Source organism: Gouania willdenowi, chromosome 8 (genome assembly GCF_900634775.1).
Source record: "Gouania willdenowi chromosome 8, fGouWil2.1, whole genome shotgun sequence".
In the NCBI taxonomy this organism is placed as follows: domain Eukaryota; kingdom Metazoa; phylum Chordata; class Actinopteri; order Blenniiformes; family Gobiesocidae; genus Gouania; species Gouania willdenowi.
The window spans coordinates 13,589,742-13,610,682 of NC_041051.1; the positions used below are offsets into that span (position 1 = coordinate 13,589,742).

Here is a 20,941-nt window from a genome sequence, read left to right on the forward strand (position 1 = left end):
GACTGTAACTGTGTAAGAAAATGTTATATAAAGATCAGGTAGGGGATATTTTATTATCCACGAAGTGTGGAAGGGGGATATATGTTTGAGCTCCGTCCATCCTTCAGTCCCAGTTAAAGGGGACAACTTTTCTCAGAAACTGTTCAAAATAAGATAACCAAATTTGGTGTGTGGCTTCAGGGTATCAATACCTTGATGAAGTTCAAAAATAAGAAGCGTGCAATTATTTTTTCCGGACTAATTCCCCTTGTTTTTTTGTTTTTTTTCTTTGTTCGAGGTATCTTCAAAGGGGACAGCTTTTCTCAGAAACTGTTTAAGATAGGATAATGAAATTTGGTGTGTGGCTTCAGGGTATCAATACCTTGATGGAGTTTGAAAATAATATTTTTCCGGAGTTAATGCCCTTGTTTCGTTTTTTACTCTGAGGTATCTTCAAATGGGACAGCTTTTCCTAGAAACCGATTAAGATAGTTAATAATTTTATATTCTGATTTGACAATGTTTTATGTATACATCTCAGTTCTTAGATTTCAAATATTTAGGAAAAGGTTGTGAGTTATGACATCCAATCTGGTGGGGGATGTTGATGACTGTCTTGTTTATTTTTTCTTTTACTTCCCTTATATTTTTAGTAAGTGCTTTACATGCATATGGACTTTACTACCAAGCAATTTGGATTTATTAACATAAAACCATTCCATGACTCTTGACACATTGTGACTGAGCTCATCTGAAGGATTTGTAGCATTGCTTCTGCATCAATGTCTAATGTGGCCTATCACACCATGGTTAAGTTTCTGCTTTTCCTTCCGTCGTTGACTTTTTTTTACACTCTTACTGTAAGGAGTCATTTTTAATCAATTATTTGCATATTACATCATTTTTTTAAATTTTTTTTTTTAGCCAAGGTACAACTTTACATTGAAAAAAAAAAAAAAAAAACTCAAGGCACACAACCTTGAAAAATAAAATGTGTATCCTGTAAAATTATACAATCATTCTCATCAAAGTGCTTGAATAGGAATCAAACACAGTAAGTCATTCTTAGAAGTGTTTTTAATAAATAAATAAAAAATTAACAACAGCAATAAAATCTATTATAATTTTTTTATTTGCAAATAAAAGTGTAATTAACAATACGCAGTCATTCTCATCAAAGTTTCTTGAATACAAATATAAAACAAAACCTAAAATATGATTAGAATTACATATAAATTGTATTCTGTTCAATAAGGTTTTGTTTCATATATTGTATTTTTATTGTATATAATTGTAACCTATATTTATTTTCAAAATGTATTGTCATTATTATGATTATTAATAATTCATTTTTATAATTATTTTTTTGTTCTGTGTTGTTAAATGTTAAGAATGTTAGTTGACCAAACTACAACGGTGTACAAATAAAAAACGTCATTTAAACGTTATCTGCTGCCCTCTCGCGGTGTGTTATAAATCACATGACGTTTTCCCGCCCCGTTGACACTGGTTGTCATGGTAACCAGGCACACCTTTCATTTCCTACGTCGGCAAGTCACCAGCAACACCCGAGAAAAGCGTTTATAAATGGCAAAAAACAATCCGGGCGAGGAAATCCCTTTGGGAACAAGTGTGCGAAGGCAAGTCAGCGACAATAATAATCTTATTAAATATACATTTTAATAGTGGAAAAAAAGAAGTTTATTTCTTGTGTTGTGCTAAGAGGTTGAAGCCGAGCAGCCCAGTCCTCCCAGTGCTGTGCTGGCAGACAGCAGCTCAGTGAGCACACAGGTCTCCCAGTACAGTGCCAGTAAACACACCCCAGTGTTCTATGGACTCACCACTGTTAAGGTGAGCTCTGCTCTGTAAATTATTGTTATGTCTATGTGATGTTTATCTTTACAGAGCCTGTGTGTGTTACCTGTCGACAGGTGTCTGAGGATGGAGATCCTCTGGCAGACTTTGATCCTCTCCTCCATCACCCTGCACTGGCTGGTTACTCAGTGTTAGAAAAGCCCAAGTGTCCTTCAAGTGCTCAGTCTGAAAGTGCCACAGGGATCCATCAACGTAAGATTATTAGGGCCCCTATTGGCAGAGGTATCCTAGTCAAGTAGAAGTACTGTTACTGTTGATTGGAACTGTATTCAGGTACAAGTAAACCATACATAAAATACTCAAGTACAGGTAAAAAGTAGCTCAGTTAAATAGTGCTCAAAGTTATTTTCATGCCTCCATGTTTACTTTTGGTAATAAATCTTGCCACGGTTTCCTTGCATACAGTAAACATCTCATGTATAATCTTAAAAAGGAAGGGAGCAAATCTTGCACAATTTATTTTCCACAAAGGCATCTGTATAAAAAGTTTTGTTCAAATGTACATTTATTTTCAAAATAAATAACGCCAATTAATTTAATTCAAAATTTTTAAAACTCTCGGGCTCTAAGTATAGCTACATTTATGAACTCTAAAAGAGCGCCATTTGGGTAACAGGATTTTATCTCTCCATATCTCTCTTTATTTCTCCATGCTGTTTTTAAAGGATTTATCTCTTAACTCAATTTTTGACAGCCATTTGAAATGTGGATTTCCACGATAACAGCTGTGGTCTTGTTGTGCCTTAAATTGCCTGGCCCTTGAGCACAGAAGCAAAAATTCATCTTTGGGCCTCAGCAGAGCATTGCAAGAACATTTCACATATATCCAGAATTTTGTCACAAAATGGTGCATAATTAATCCATGTATTTGTATATGAAACCCCTGATTAGGCCTTGATCACCTTTTGTTCCGAAGTTTTGCTCCAACCTGTTTTCTTTCTAATAAAGTCCTGCTGCCTATACTCTGTTTTTGAATCAGGTCCCATCCCACGTTTCCTGGAGAAGTCGGTCTTTCCAGTGTTGTTGCCTGGATTGGAGGCTTTGCTGAGGGAGGCTCAGACACGCGGCTGTTTCCAGGTGAGCATTTGCTTGGAAAAAGTTCCAAAGTCAGAAAATACTCAAACAAACATAAACACCCCAGAATTACTGAATTTAAATAAAAAAAACATGTTTTGCTTCCAATAATAGTGATCACACTGTAGTATGAAATCTTTCCTAATGATTCAGGTCAATAGATCCTCAAGTGGTTGAATTCACTAATGCACTGTGAACTTACGTATAGCATTTAGCATAGCGCGGTTACGTCCAAAGGCAGCTTAGAGAGCTGCCTTTGGACGTAAATGGTTTTCATCTTGGGGAACTGACTGCGCATGCGCAAACACATAAAAACACGCTATGAAAACAGAGGCAGAGCAGCCGTGTGCTTTTGGGAAGGGGTGTGGCCTCCCTCTGCCTTACAGCAGTTAGGCAATAGCGATGTTTAGCGAAATGGGCTATGAAAAGCACAAAATGCAGACACTTTCAAAATATAGGTACTGTAGGCTATCGGAAATTGAAAAATAAATAATTTATAATTATATTATAATCAAAACAAATAATCAAAATATCAATTCACCCTTGGGTAGGCACTGCCTACCTTGCCTACCGTGACTGCACGTCACTGAGCAACAGCAACAACACAGTGTCACTTACAGCAGCCCACACAGAGGCTGCTGTGCGCACATGAACAACACATGCATTAACAAATCAAACATAATGTAAATCAAGCAGCAGTAATCACCTTTCAAGCAGAAAAGTCACCGATTCCATCTTCTACTCCTCCAGACCATACACTGTAAAAAAGAGGGCACTCTTGCTCCAGGAAAGGGGCGGGTCCTGTGAGCAACAGCTGTCAGACAGTCCATCAAACACAATCCTGGCTCTGATTGGTTCTTTTTGCTTTGTCGCGGTGTGTTCTGGCAATCTGTTAATCCTGCAGGAGCAGCAGGGGGGACTCAATGAGCCTGTTTTTTTCACACAAACTACTAGTTTGATGTAAAGCTGTCCTTACATAGTGACAGCTTTAGCAAATATGACAAAAAGTCACTTTTATAAGAGTTGCAGACTGCACCTTTAAGGCCTGGGGCCAATTCTGGCCCGCTAGAGCCTACAGCTTTCGCGGGAGGATTTTCTTTTAAATTGTGTTTCAAGAATTACAACAAAAACACGACTCATTATGTAAACCAACTCAAAATTTAGTTTCAGATTTCTCATTCCATCCCAATTAAAAGACCTTACCACACTCCCAAAAAACAAAACAAAACTGCACTTCAAAATAATTCTCCAAATTACTATAAAAGTTTTGAGGAAAAAAAATTGGCCACACATTTTAGGACCTATGAAATACCAGAACCTGAAGTCACAGATATCTGACATTGCAAAATCAAATTAGAGTAATGTTGAAATTGCCCTTTTATCCCCCCCAAAAAATCTGTATTTTTCTGCTCTTAAGATTGAACTGTTGTATGTGGCCCCCAAAATAAAATGAGTTTGACACCCCTGGTTTAATACAATTAATTTCAATTGGAAACCATTGGACTTCTAATACAGGTGACTGACATGTCACATTTTTAGAAAATATTACAACTTTGATATTGATCAAAAGTTGAATATTTTAATGACCTCTTTTTACGTGTCATTGCAGGATAACTTTAAACATGTAATTCAGGACTCCAACAGTATTTATCTCCAAATGTTTATTGTTAGCTTCTCTGTTGTGCGTTTCAGAGGAAAACAACAACATTTAACCCATGTGACTTTTTGACTGAGTGGCTGTACAAGTAAGAGCTATCCAACACTCACACCTTTCACCACAGTATTCATCACAATTGTTTTATTATTGCAAATTATGGAAATCATGTTTTTTTTTAAAATATCATGTCAAATCTTTACACAGCCATAATCCCATCAGGAAAGGACAGGTCTCAGTGAGCTTCTATAACATTCCCTTTGTCGAAGACTGGCTCAGCATGCAGTGAGTGCTCTAAAACACACACACACACACACACACACACACACACACACACACACACACACACACACACACACACACACACACACACACACGCTAACTTGTGTTTTCTTTGATCCTCCAGTCCCAGGCCCCCCACCCCCCTGTTTTTGCTGCTCAGTGAGGATCAGGCTGCTCTGCTCATTCAGTCCTTCTGGAGAGGATATAAGGTACTTACAGTTAGAGGTGTAAAGAAGTCATAAATAAAATACTCAAGTCCAAGTAAAAAGTAGCTCAATTAAATAGTAGACCCCCCCCTCCGGAATTTAATTTATTTTCCACAAAGGCATCTGTATTAATTAAAAGGTTTGTCAAAATGTACAATTCTTTACAAAAAAAATAAAAAACCAATGAATTAAATTAGAAAATATAAAAATTCTCAAGCTCTAAGTATAGCTACATGTATGAACTTAAGGCACACCATGAACTTTGTGACCTAAAGAGTTGACCCAGATGAGTTATTTTAAATGATTCCTCAGGCCAATATACAAAGCTTGACAGTATCTGCTCCGAGTGGGGCTTCCCTCTTGAAATACCACCCATGTAAGTTTGGAGAGACGGACCGTCTTTGGCCAGGTCATGTGACCTAGAGAATGCCTTGAGAACAAATCACTTTACCGTAGTCATGTGACCACAGGCTCTGATATACTCATCGGGCTAAGGCTTTTGCTTGTATTTTTCCGACTGTTCGAGGCAAGCAAAAAGTTTAAAACTGCTTCTGAGGAGGCTAAAAAGACCTCGCCGAGACCCGGCCCCCTCCGCTGACCCGCCCGGCGCCCGACACCGCCCCGTGCACGCCGGGTTGCCTGTCGGCCCCGACTCCGGCCGCCGCATCAACCCCCAGCGAAGGGGGCCGACGACGGTGGCGAGGCCAGGGAGTAGGAGGGGAGCGGTACCTATGTTGCGAGGAGGGCCGTGTGCTGGGGGAGAAGAGGGCAGCGGCGGCTGCTCCTCCAGCCGCGGCACTAGCCCAGCCCCACTTCGCACCCCAGCCCCAGCGACCCAGCCCTTAGAGCCAATCCTTATCCCGAAGATACAGGTCAACTACTGTCTGCATACCAAAAGACAAGGGAGGTCGGCCCGACTGACCGTTGATTTTTGCGACAGTGCTGTGGTGCGTGTGACCACGAGGGGCGCTTGACGTTGAAGTTACAGGTCCCTAGTGGCCAAAAGTTACACAGTGTGCCTTGTCATGTGGTAACAACATAATGTAGATACTCCAACTTGAACTATAGAAAGTGGCTGGGCATTGATCAGAAATTGCATGATTAAGAACATATGAATTATGTTCAATGAGACCATGAAACGGAAATAACAAAATAATCACAAAAACAATAATTTACTCTTCACCCAACTCATGAATGGTTGGATGAAGAAATCTAACGAATTACTACGACTTCTTTTAAAACGTACTTAAGCACAAGTAACATTACTGATTTAGAAATATTTATAAAAAAGTACAAGTACCTATAAAAGCTACTCAATTACAGTAACGTGTGTATTTTGAATCCATTACTTTCAACATGCTCCTATTCTGACATGCGAAATGACTGTCAGTTATAAAGCTGATATTGTGAACAGGATTACATGGAAGAATACTTTTGATTTGACTTTCACCTCTGAATACATTACTTTATAAATGTGAGTGAGTGTAGGACAGGTGCATGCTTTCTTCAACTAAATCAGTTTGAGGAAACTTAATTTTGTCGTTTGCACACATCTTCAGTTTAGCCAGTCTGCTAAATTTTTCCCACTAAACTGAAAGACATTGTGTATCTAGAGTAAAGTATAGTGCAGCATCAGTACACAGTGCTATGCTGTTGTATAATCCCCTGGTGTTGAAAGGCCGTCTCCTACAGGCTGCAGTTTGATTATGTCATCATCAGTGATGAAAGCATTTAATTCCTTTCTTAGTGGCATTGAATTTCTAAGCGCTCGATGCTGGGATATAAATAGACGTATGCAGAAATATGCACCACCACAGGCACTAATTGTGCACAGAGACACTGTGAAGGCATTTGATTGGATGAAACATATTTTTTCTTTTTATTATTACTACTACTCATCTTATTTTTATGTGTCTCGCATTTTGGGCTTGCAGAAATATTTGTTCCATAAACCATATCAGATGTGCTGTCATTTGTCTGAAAAAAAAATTAAAAATCAACGTTTGGTCTATTTTCTACCGGCAGGGGGCGACATTTGTTTACAGGAATAATAATTTAAAAAAACAGTCCATTTAGTAGCACTTTGTGTACAGGAGGTGGCAGCATTAAGCCAGCTGCCCTTTATTCTTCATTGTGTTTAGCTTTGAATAAAGGGTTACTTTTGGCTACAACTTTGCACAATTTAAGTGAGTTACAGAGAATGTGCAGACTTTCTGGATAGATCTATTCAGGAAAGGAATAGAAAAGAAAGCAAACTTATAAATACAGTTTGTTAGGTGAAGCAGCACAGTGCAAAGTTTGATCACCATATGTAAAGACAGTGATAGAGGTAGGGTTGTGTAAAAAAAAATGTGGAGAAAAGCGAAGATCTGAAACCCAGCAATGAGGGCGGAAATGACAGCACAGAGGATCATGATTTATTCAACGCACAAGATAAAGATATTTTGGGTCGCCAACATCATTACAGGCACTAAGCATTATAACTGCCATTAGACTGCTTTTAAGAAGCAGTACAGAAAATAGTCTGAAAGCATCCTGTTATACTAAAGATAAAAAAAAGAGGAATTTACATCTCATTGATTCATCTATTACAGCCACTTATCCTGATTCCTGTACTATGTACCAGGAATGCTCTATATACATCTATAGATTATTTGGGATATGTCAGTAGGCCATTTGTGGTTAAAACATCTAAAGCAACGATGGATGAGAATATATGGAGACTATTGAGGAGGTAGCGATATTGTATCATATGAGACATAGCATAACATTCTCAGTGTCTAAAATTTCTCACTAACTCGAACGATTTTTCTCAAGAATTCAAGAAACTATGAACCAGTAGATAAAGCCTCACTACTCTTGTCTGTATACATTCATTTTCAAAATACCTAGAGACAGAATGCAGTGTTTGACAGTGAGTCTAACTGTGCTTACAATGATTGAAGGTAAATGGAGCCTCAGTGTGCTAAGTGGGATACACTAGCGACAGGATGTCAGTCCATCTCAGAGCTAACCTCATTCATTCCACTCTACAAACTCCAATGATCACAATATGCACATTTTTGGACCAAAAACTACATAGTTTGACCTGGGTGGATGGGGGTGAGAGGGCAATACAAACAATGAGCTAACATTGAGCAGCCTCTTTTGTTCCTTTGATTAAATCTATAATCTTATTTACAGGTCTGATCAGGACACATATTTCAAACCCCATTATTCAAAGCAAACAATATATAACAATAACCTCAGAACAATGGTGGAAGATGGTTTCATTGTGGAAATAATTGTAAGGGTTTATTACAGAATAATAGGATTATGGGATTTTGCTGTCAGATATACAATCAGTAATAAGATCAATGAAAAGCATTGTCTTTAAGCTCACTCCCACCCTGTGAGCCCCCTCTTCCCCCCATGACTCTGATACACTTTGCTGTTATATAACCTGCCTGACGCAGCGCTCACTGCAGTGGATGGGTGAGAGTGTTTGTGTAAGTCTGAGATCTGCTAAGAAGACACAGAGCACAGATGCAGGGATGGGAAAGAGTGTTTTTAATGGAGTGAGATTTCATCCATTTTTTTATTGATCTCTTTCATTAAAACATTGGTGAGAAGGAGGCGGCAATGATACACACACACACCGTTTCACTCATGTGTAACTATAAAAGTGCTGCTTGGCCTGAATGTTACATAATCATCTTTACACTGTGTGCCTTAACTCAACTCTAATCCATTCATCCATGCCTGTGATTCTAGCACTCATACACTCATACACACAAAAACACACGCATAACAGCGCCCTAGGACTAAGAATTGCTAAAGTTTGGCTAACTGCGTGTGTGACATGTTGTTTCATGATTTGTTCTATTTAAATATCATTAGTTGAGTTGTAAACAGCAAGAAAAAAAGACTGGCATCTTCATAAAGTGTTCCTATTGTACACGTATAGGCCATATCCATGATAATACACTGAAAAAACCTTGTGTATCAAATGCTTCTAACTGTTTAGCTAACTCCTTTTTAACTTTTAAGATTTGGTTTCCAAGGTCAGCTTTGGTCTGCATATGTGGAAACCAGTTAAATATATCAATAAGTGCCTTAACTTGATCATAGATGTAAAAATTCATCATAAATCGGCCGAATAGGCAGCCACTTTTAATGAGTAATGGGACCATACACTGCGTTCATGACACGATATGATAGATGTTAACTGGCTTGTGATATGGATGAGATACAATATTAATGGAAAGGAAAAAAGACCAAAAACAAAATTGCAGTTGAAAAAATTCCCTAACATTTTAACTCCGGACATACTTGCCTACTAAAGGTTGGACCTTTTAACCTCAGATATACTTTATTTATAATAACTCAATAAAATATTAAAAAATGAGAACAAGCCATAACAATCTGGTGTAGATCATGCGGTTCTTTCTCTTTACCATTTTCAATCAAGTAACTTTTTTTTACCTACCATATTTTGCTGAAACTGTTGCGATGGCAGGGCCCTGAATAGTTTCATTTCTTCAAAGGGGGCGCAACAGAAAACGCTTTGGAACCACTGGTTTATACAATGGCTAAATACTGTGTTTCTATGGGTGAAATAAGGATAACAATTACCTCCAAGTTGTGTGTGTGTGTGTGTCTGTGTGTGTGTGTGTGTGTGTGCGTGTGCGTGTGTGTGTGTGTGTGTGTGTGTGTGTGTGTGCAAAATAGGTCACTTCAAGTACCAAGTGGTGTTTTACTAGAAAAAAAATACACAGACAAAGCATGTAGACTGTATAGTGAGCAGCAGAAGTAGGTCTGTGATTCCAGCTGAGTGATCGTTGCAGCCGATGAATGGATTTAACTGTGGTGTGTGGTCAGAGTCATGCAGTGACACACATGCAGAAATAATGTCACTTCCCTCTTCTGCACAGAATCTGTAGCATCATAGTGTCTTAAAAATGTGACCATGACTATATAGGAACATTTTTAACGTTGCCTCAGCAAAAGGGAAAAGAAACATCGACATTAGCAGAGTTACCCCCCCCCCCCCCCCCCCCCCCGTGTTGTTGTTGTTGTTGTTGTTGTTGTTGTTGTGTACACTAGTTAAAATCATGCCAGTCAAATATTATGACGGTTGGTGGTACCGAATCATTGGCATATACCAATATAGAAATGGGGCCCATTACAGTACACCGTATGTGTCACGGGGGCGCCAGTGGGACCCCCATTTTTCAAATTACTACTCCGTTAGTTCTCATTAGATTGGAATGCAGTTTGATATGAATACTCTATGAATGAATATGATGAGACGCTTGGAACCTTCTTTTTTTTTTCGAAATGGGACCCGGGGGCCCACCCCCCATTTCCGGTAATTTCCAATCTTATGGGGACATAGTCGTGTGATATATCATTTCAAAGGTAATTCAACGTAGATTACGATTATGCCTCGCACAATTGTGTTAAGGGCCCACCCCCTTTTTTTTTTTTTGGCAATTTCCATTAAAGTTGTTTTCTCATTTATTTGTGAGTCAAATATTGCTACAGTTGGTGGTACCGAATCATTGACACATTCCATTATATGGATGGAGCCCATTTTTTTTACTCGGAGGAACCGAGTCATTTGACTGAATTCTCTGGAACGTGGTACGTGCTGGTGCGGAGACGTTGCGAGTGCCCGGCCGTAGTTCATCCGAACTTGTTCTAATGCTTTAGGGTGTTCTGAACATGAAATGAAATGTTAATATTGCATAAGTTGGGATGAACTTGTTGTTTTGACTTAAAGTTTCGAGCTACCCTTGAATACATTTGGAATCCAAATTTTTCCATTTTCGCATTTAATATTTTGGTCATATGCAGCATCTGTGTACTAATAAAACACACAAATAGGGTACCAAATTAAAACTGGGCTTCTGCTTGTTCCAATGAATACAATAAAATGCACGGATATCTATAGTAGCCCATGGCCTACGTCTGGTTTACTGCCAATACTTGTTTACCAGATTCCCAGCCGAGTCTGAGCTGCACAGCAGTTTGAAGATCTGTGCAGTGAGACATTAGTGTTTTAAAATTGTAGGTTTGTGTTGTGTCAAGAGGCCCTGCTTCCTGCTTCCTGCATTAGATTCATGAAAAGATATAATTATGCCAAAAGCGTCTTACTCTGTGTGCATGTGCAGTGCTCGTGCAGGTATAGTTCACAGTTAAGTAGTTGCATCCAAAAAAACGAGATACATGTGCACGCTGAAAGGTGTCAGATAGTCTGTTGTGTTTCTTAATCGCTTTAATCCCAGCGTTAATGCAAACACAAAGCCTAGTGAGTGATTCACACTCGCACTAAACCAAAACCTGCCGCGTCTGCATTGACACTGATTAGGATAGCAATATAAGGTGGTGTTACCAAAAGCTCAACACAAAGCATAGGGTCCACACAAAACCTCATCTGTGCTAATCAACTGAGCTGATGCATGCAGACAAACTTCTACCCTCCCCCCCCCCCAAAAAAAAAAACTGTGTCAAACATATGGCCAGTGAGCTGCTTCATTAACTTTACGTGGCCTGCTTGTGCAAAAGTGTAAAAAGTGTATCGTGTATATTAAGATAAAAAGGGCGTCCGAAAAAATGTAGATGCAACTTAAAAAGAACACCCTACACAATTGTTTTATTGTGTAATCCAATGGTTTCCAACTTTTTTTCTTTTGGATCATGACCCCATCTGATATCAACAATTTCTGTCCACCCTAAAGACATTTATTTTTCTAGAATCAGTATTTGATCATGTTTTGTTATACTGTATTACAAATACAGAGCAGCCAGGATTAATGACAAGTTTTGCTAGCTCAGATTTATTTATTTTTTTACTGTATTTAATGATTATTATTATTATTACCAATATTTAAATTTATCAATAGAATACCGTCGTTTAAGATTGTGTGTTTTATTTTGAAAAACAATTATCGATATTCACAAAAAAATATTTTTAATCAGTAAATTTAACCCAGAATTGTCTTTCTGGTAAGACTTTAGTGAGTTAAAAAAATATCGAGATTTGTATCGTATATACTGTATTGCCATTTTGAGAAAAAATATCCAGATATGAGTTTTGGTCCATATCGCCCGGTCCTAATATATAGAAATTATGAAGGAGACCAGAAAGAAGGAGATCAGAGATGGTTCACAAATGGTGAGCAAACACAACAGACTCCAACCCCCCCAACCCGTCCTGACCCTCACCCCTTATTTCCATTTCTATGCTTTTCTCCCATCAGCAGAACGGCTGCTGAGGCAGTGAGACACCCAGTGAATTAACTATTGGAGCTCGCTCATCTAACCCATCCTACACCCTTCATCAGCCTTATATAACAGGCCCACTTTTATACCCGCTAATAGAAACACTATTGTTGCCACAGCCAGGCCATTTGCAGAGATCTGAGGTCGAGCAGGGGAAACAAAGAGGAGAGAGATGAGAAACAGGAAGAATGCAGAGTAGAAGGGGAAAAAAATGGATGAAGAGGGATGGCATAAGCAAATACATGAGCATCTGAGATGAGATATACGGAGACACAGGAAGAATAGAGTGAGAAAGAGCCTCCTTAGGACAAAAAGGAAAGCGATGATTAAAGGAGGAAACGGGGGCTGTTGAGTGGTAGAAAGAGGAGATGAAGAGGTGAAACTGGCATCTTTGGGGACAAAAAACTGAACCACATCTTCCCCCTAAAAACAAAAGCTTAATTTATGTTTGGCTCAGCGTGGATGCAGAGAAATCTGAGGAAGCTGATTAATTATTTCTGTGCCTGGAGTTACAACCGAGGATCCCCAGTTTGACTAACCATGCAACACCCTGACACAAACACGTGAATCAATGCAAAAGATGACAGACTTTAAACATATAAAGCCTTGGATTTATATCAAGCTTTATTTTTCAAGTTTAAGCACATGTAGAATAGATTAGAATAGAATAATATGCTTTTATTGTCATCATACACAAGGTACAACAAAATTAAAAGACAACTCTTGTGATGCAAGATACAGAGAAAATGAAAAGAAAGATGGATAACCACTAAGACGATAAATAAACAAATAAATTAAACAGTGAGGTCAACGAGGATAAATATATTGCACAGTTACAAATTGTCGGAAATTGACTGAACACCTCTTGTGTTCAGTAGACGTATTGCACTGGGATTCATTCATTCAGATATATGAGGTGTAATGTGTTGTTAAGTGTCTAGGATGGATTGGGATCCAAATCACCAACCATCTGATTATAGGACCAGAAATTCTATTTCCTAAGAGAATTTCTACTGATCTGTTTAACATGGGAAATGGGTTAAATCAATTTGTTTCCTCTTGTGACACACAGGGTCAGTTTTAGTTTACCACCATTAAAGCTATTCTCAGCCAACCATATGACATTATTATTTGGGGAATCTCCTCTCCTGATATATTATTATAACCAATGCATGCTATGTTTTCATAAAAACAGTCAGAATGACTTCAGCATGGATTTATCATGCACTAAAAAAACAACTACCAATTAACCATTAAAAACCATTGTTATAGGTTTCCACTTGAATAAGTTACAGGGTATGGCCTGCAAACAATTAAATGAATCACTGGAGGTTTCCAAGAAGTGATTGACCTGCTGTTTAATGAACTTATTGACGATGCTAGTTTAAGTGAAGTCATGCGTGCGCTTTGTTTGTTGTAGGTCAGGTCACAACCAGATGTACAGGAGCTTCGCCAATGGCAGAAAAAACTGAGAGAGAACATGAACATCAACCAAACAGTGGAAAAGTTCTGGGCTCAGCGAGAAAAACAACGTGAGTAAACACTGAGTATTAGTTAGTGTCATACGTAGCAAAAATCAGAGGTGTAAAGAGTACTGATATATCCCGTTTGTTCCTGTTTTTCAGGATCGCGGGGATAATAATAATTATATTTTTTAACTAAAATAAAATAACACCAATTAATTCAAGTCAAAATAATAAAACAAATTATCAGGCTCTAAGTATAGATACATTTATGAACTCTAAACCTGAGAAAATAACCTCCATTCACTGTTGTTTTGGCGCGGTGCATTACGTTTAATCTGATTAGTTGGCTATGATGCGATGCATTGTTGTCTGGTCAGTTCAGTTTTTTTGTAGTTTCACAATGTCTGTTGATCATTTTAAAACAATAAATCATTATTTACTCAGTAACGGTTTGGTGTAGAAATGTAATGGATTATTCTACTTCTTTTAAAAGGTACTTAAGGACGAGTAAAAATGACTGATTTAGACATATAATTACAGTAACGTGAGTAATCAATATACCGACATTCTATCTGTACGCAGTGGCCCTCATTGGCCAGTTGAAGTCATTGGCCAGTTTAGGTCACGTGGCTAAAACTAAACCTAACCCCAACCCTAACAATTGTTGTGATATAGGGTTATAACCTAACCCTAACCCTAAGACGCTAGGTACGTGTACTTCGGTAAATGTACTAATAGCACTGGGGGTTGTCCGTACGGCAACCGTACAAATAGACACTTTCTTACTTTTACCTCTTTTACCTAAACTGATGGAGGCGTGCAGTGCTTATCCCAGCAGGGCTTTGATTCTATAACCGAGCGATGAGGATTCAAGAAGTAGTGACACACAGAGAATGGGACACTGAAAAGGGAATAGCAAAGTAGTTTTTGAGAGAGGGGCTGTTAGTGGTAAAAAGAAGCTGAGACTGTGTTTACAGCTAAAGGTTTGTCTGAAGTAATGACATGAGAGAGAGAGAGAGAGAGAGAGAGAGAGAGAGAGAGAGAATGAAGTGTGTGAACACATAAAGGACAGCACAGAGCAGCTGAGAATGCAGAGCCTGGTCCAATGTGACTGACTGGCATTAAAGTCTGAAGGATAGGGATTGAACTTTGTCCTTCAAGGTATACTCACAATTCCACATTCCTACACTAAGCCACACTTTTATAAAACATGTCACGAGGTGGCAAGGTGTTTTCTGTCGGTCAGTTCCACATAAGATTATTAAAGGGATTCTCCACTGTTTTTACAAATGTGGCCTAAAACCTTTGAAATGTCCTTATTAGAAGATCTATGCCTAACAAAACGCATTATTTTGCACCATATTCATTTAATTAACTTTTACAACTGGGACCACTTTACCCTGTGCGCTGCCATGTTGAAATGACGTCATTGGTGACGTGATTAGTCCCAAGCTTTTTACATACTTCAAACTATTTTCCTCAACAGCGGTTCATTCATTGCCATTTTTACATTTTTCAAGCCTCACATATGTAAACAACGTGGTGTCTGCACACGCACATCAGTCACGTGTTTCATGTTTGTCCACATTAAAATGGGTCTATATAGAACTTCATATACATGAGCCCAACACGAAGGCTCACCTGCTCAAAACGTTGGTAAAAAGTAGGTTTTATAATAGTTATCATATGTCAAAGTAATTCACATTGATTTGTTACTCCTTATGAGAACTAACGTTTTTTATGTTCTCAGGCATCACAGCAAACAGGGTGCACAGCACACACTGTGTACGGCTGTTTTTGTGGCTCGTAAACAATGAGCTGTGCTGTTGTGGTTGCAGGTTGTTTCCGCATTGACACATTCCACACAACAAAGACACTGACTGCAGCAGTGGCAGGTCGCCGAACATTTTTCCAGTCACACAGGCCTGCTGCAATAACCGCTGAGCCGACATTCTGGGCAGGTCCTGTGAACAATGTGTGGGACCATGTGCGTCTGACATACTGAATAATAACAATTTTTTCCTCTCCTCTAACAACATTTAAAGTGTTGTAGATAAGACAGAACGTGATTGTATGAGATTGAAGCAGAGAAGAAAGGGGCATTGTTTTTGATAAAGTTTGAGTTTCCGTCTATTTTTTGTATTTTTGTTGCCTTTTGTGTTACTTTTACATACACACACACATATATATATATATTGTATATATATATAGACTTCGTTTCATTAGGACTTATTTTAGCAAAAGAAAGTTGAGAATGTGAAGTATTGCTGGTTGATTGATTTTTGCATTTTTTTTTTAGTGGTGTTACCTTTTATTATTTTGGATGCAACAGTGTGAGAGCAGGCTAGGCCTTGGCACTGACAGATAAGCGCCCCGTGTTCAAAACAAGGACTGTGGTGAAGGGGGAGTGTGAGAGAGGGAGGGAGATGGGGGGAGGGCAAAATTATTTATGGCCTCTCTTCTCTCAGTACTGTACACACACTTCTGTAGCTGATCCTCCAACAGCTGCACACTTTTCTTCCACTGCGCTATAGCTTGAAGTCCAAGTTAGTCGGTGATGGGGAGAAAAACAATGAGGCAAAGTGCAAATAGGTGACCCACACTGATATGTCAAAAAGTCAAAAGGTGACCACTCATGAGACAGATGCAGCCCTCAACAGTTCATGAATCACCACGTGACTGTCCTTGAATGTAACCTGCCATGTTGAGTGTTTACCGTCAGTGTGTGAGAGCTCTGCTAGAACAGACTCGAAATTCTGGGCCTTGTTGTTGTTGTTGTTGTTATTGTTGTTGTTGTGGTTAGCTTAGCATGAAATTATGTACTAACGCAACTACGATATATAAATCATGTCTAATTAAATCCTCCTTTTTTAACTGGTTCTTCATGTATCATTAAGACAAAAGCCCCTTAATAAAAGTATAGATCTTGCCACAGAGTGTGAGACTTTTGAAAGAGCCGAGCATGTTCGAAAACGAGAGCCAAAACTCCGTTAAGCGCACAATATCCTCTTTTCCACATATTAGCAGTTATCTGGATCAGTCAAGTTTCTGATGATGGTGCCATCATCATTCACACTTTAAAGGCTTGGAATACATTTTTGTCCCCAATAATAATAATAATAATAATAATGATAATGATAATAATACAGTAGGTACTCTAAATGAATGGGCAGCCTCATTTTTTGGGAAAAATCAAGATTAAATACGCAATCCAGATCAAATCCAGATTGTGGTAATTGAGGAACCAATCCCACATAACTGATTCACACTTAATGAGGATGAAATTTGAATATATAATCCCATCCAATTAAATATAAACAAATAAATGCGAGCCGAGATGTGAATTTTTGAAATTTCACCATTGATGACAGACTATACTATGTTGGTCCAGCCTATTCTAAAAATGAAATGGAATCTCCCATTTATTGGGTTAAAATCCTTCTTTTTCTTAAACATCATCCTGCTAACAGACAAACAGACAAATGAATGAACGGCACTGAAAATATATCCGCTTTGGTGTAGGTAAAAATCAACTGAAGGCTAATGCATGTTCACCTTATGCAGCTTATTTATTTGTCACACGGTGTGCTGTAATAGCACTAGCTTAGGTTTCTGACGTGTACTATGTTTGGGAATATGGAGGTGTACTCAGACATGTTTTTTCATTTCATACTTTTTCCAAAAAATATTTTTTTTTTTTTTTTGGGTTTAAAGTTGAGATGTTTTTACCACCAATTCCCAATGAGCTATTGGATATGAAAAAGCATTACTTCAATAACAATCTTCTTGTTTTTCCACAGTTGGCTTGGTGACGACCAATCATTCATCAACCCCCGAGTCAGAGTCAGAAGACTTTGACGTGTCCATCCAGGTGGTTTCCCCTACCCCACACAGCAGTGTCGCTCACACCCCCATCCCCCAGATGACCCATGAGGTCAGTGAGTGGCTGACGCCCTGTCGATACATCAGAGAGGAAACCACATCCGCACCACTGATGAATTTCCTCACTGTGTCTGAGCCTGTTGATGATACTCAAACTAAAGTATCTTCACAAGGGTCGCCGAGCCTGACCTAGATCAGGTTACATTTTAATGCAAAAAAATGAGTGGCTATTCAAGACGTTTGTCACCAACTGGATTCATTGTCTGTGGTTTGTGTCTATGTAGTTTGTTGCTTTCATTGTCTTTTTTCGATGCATTGCTATATTCACATAATAAACTAATGGAATGGTACATGGTTCACTTATTACACTACAGAGTCAAACCTTCCTCTCGCACTGGTTCAAATGTCTTGTCGAAATCCCCAGGAGAGCCACATTTCCTTAATGTTCTCCCTTAACGATCCAAATCCGGAAAGGTCAAAACATTTCTACTCAAGCCCATAATCAAGGCCAGAGCAAAGACGTACATGGCATTCAGGGCAGTAATTCAACCCTCTGTTTATAAAAAGGAAAAAAAAGGTTTTCTGAGAAAAAAAAAAGAAGTAAATAAATATGTTGAAGAGCTTTGAACTTTAAGCCTTTGCTTCAAGGAAAATAGTCTCATGGCATGTCTTATTTTAGTGATTTAATCTTAGAAATGCACGACCATTGTCCACAACGAGACACCTGAGTTTTGAAAAACACTCAAGTATCAATAAAAAGTGTTTACGCTTTCATCACGAGGAGGAATTTTAGACGTTTCGATATTTGAATGTGTCGCAAAAGTGCCATGGAAATCGCAAATATACGTCACATGACCACTTCTCTCCGACGAAGCATGGCGCAGTATGTGTAAACTGAAGAGGAGGCCGGGACATTTCTTAGCATCATACTCAAAAATGATTACTGCCACATTAGACGTGAAACAACAAAAGAATAGTTTTATGAGTGTTTGGGGTGTCCATCTTCCTGCACTGGAGTTACGGGGCTCCTGCCCAAAACAACCTTCAATGGAAACACGTTCAAAGCGCAGATATACTTGGTCGACTTTTATAAATATCGCTTTTATTTTGCGAAAATCTGTAATGGAAACCCAGCTACTGAAAACACCACATCAAGAGAAGAAGAAGCAGTTCTGAAGATGCAACTGAAAGAAAGCGGTGAAAGCAGATGACTTTGGGCTAAAAAAAGAGAAAGCACACTCAGTCTGACACCCTATGTGTTGTTGAGTTCGGCACCCTGCATCTTTAGCTTTCTATTTTTGCAGCTGTGAGGATCAAGCCTCATCCTTAATCCAAAAGTCAGTCATGGAGAGTTCAATTTTAGGTTGTAAAACTTTAAAGACTGCTGAACTGAAAACGTCTTTAAAGTAAAAGACTGTGCAGCTTTCAGCCGCTGTCTCCTAATTGCTTGTGCATTAAAACAGTGTGAATCAAGTACAGATACAGTGGAGAAGATACTGCAGGATTCTGCTAGACGTCAGCGTCCTCATGATGGACGGTGCTCTCGACCTCTCTGGCACGTTTCCATGGGGTGCACCAGGACGGATAGTTGTGTATCTCCCTCTGCAGGTATGTGGATGTCTGGGTGACAGCTGCCACAGGATGAGGTGATAAAACAGCCCATTTTATTCTGGGACATTTGATAGTCCAACACAGCTCCATGGAGTCTGGCAGCGCCGTGTCGGATTGAAACAGGATCACAGAGCAGCGGTGGGGAGCTCCAGGCTGTCACAGAGCAAGATAACAAATGCATCTACATCCGAGGCTGAAGGTGGGAGGGTAATATATAGCTTTGATTTAAAACACTAGATAAAAGGTGTATTGCAACGCTGCGTTGCATGAATGCAAATTAGTGACATGTTCATGTCAGACTCATTGTCCAAAATTGTGTTTTAGATTTATGTAATCAGGTGTCACAAAGCATCACTGTCACCATTATACAGTACACAGTGATTATAGAGGTCTATGGAGAGCCTAACATAGGCAATGGTCATTATAACGCAACAATAGTTATATTTCCCTATAGAGAAGAGCCAACTCGATAAATGCATTCTACCATCATATCAAATAATGTGCATTAGTTACCTTTTACTTGTTCTCACTACTTAAAAAAAAATAAAATAACTTGTATTTCACACCATCTTGTACTTGCAAAGGTGAAATATGTAATTACAGATATTGCGATGTATTGCGATGAATATTTTATTGTTTAGTATCAGGATATATCGTATTGTGACAGGCAAGTTTGCGAATCGTATCGTATTGTCAGATTTATGACAATGCACACCCCGAGTACACAGCGATCGGCCTATTGAGAGCCTAGCATAAGCAATGGTCAGAATAGTAACAATTACCTACATTTTTTTTAATAAGTTAGCTATAATGGGCTGCAATCTGGCACTTCTCTATTTCTTTAGGGAAAAGCACCAACTCGACAAAAGCATTTTTCCAACATGTCAAATAATGTGCATTTCATGATGCCATTATAACATAACAAAGTTTGAATCTTCCTCATCTGTCCTGAAGTGGCTTGTAATTTAGAATCTGAGTTGTGATGAGTTAGTCTGTTACTTGCCAGAGTTTGTCTTTCAAGACACCATGTTGGACCCCTTATTTTCTTTCATTTCTTAACAAAATAAAATGCATAATTGTTATCTTATTGTTTGTGAAAGAGTAGCATACATTACCAGTGTTTGTTCTGGATATTGGCTGTCACAGGGTGCAAAGCATGACACTTCCTCAACAGGATGCCAAAGAAGTTTAAGGTCGCCAGTGGGGCCTTAAAGCTGACATCCAGAGTTTCTGAGAAACGTCTCGATGCCGCGCCCTCAACAGCTCCACTTCCTCCCCCTGCCTCTGCCAATCTACCGTAAGCCACGCCTCTACTTTTCTGCACACGCATCGTGGAACATAACAAGGTTGCATGGGGTCACATTGATATAGGTCTATGGGTCAGGTAAGAGCCAAAATCAACAGTCTTGTTTCTGTGCACAGTTCCACATTCACTTTGACAGCCTCAAAAACAGGAAGTTGAAGCCTATTGGCTGGGCACAGTCAGCGACCGTTTCCATTTGTATAGGGGTCTATAGGACGAAGGAGGGACTTACTGTATATACATTAATTTATATGAATGACCACAGGCAGTAGACCATAGCAAAAGACTAGTTAGGTATTTTTTCACATTTCAAAAGAATCATACATAAACATAGATTTCTCAG

At 38.9% G+C, this 20,941-nt stretch overlaps 1 protein-coding gene across 1 annotated transcript; it reads left to right on the plus strand.

Moving 5' to 3' along the window:
• Positions 1-195: 195 nt before the first annotated feature.
• On the plus strand, positions 196-17,907 carry iqck (IQ motif containing K). The gene is made up of 10 exons (XM_028455019.1): positions 196-217; positions 1,506-1,619; positions 1,703-1,830; positions 1,911-2,046; positions 2,834-2,931; positions 4,621-4,673; positions 4,790-4,867; positions 4,989-5,073; positions 13,757-13,868; positions 17,603-17,907. The coding sequence occupies exons 1-10, from the start codon at positions 196-198 to the stop codon at positions 17,875-17,877; spliced, it is 1,101 nt and encodes a 366-aa protein (XP_028310820.1). The 3' UTR covers positions 17,878-17,907.
• The last annotated feature ends 3,034 nt before the right edge of the window (positions 17,908-20,941 follow it).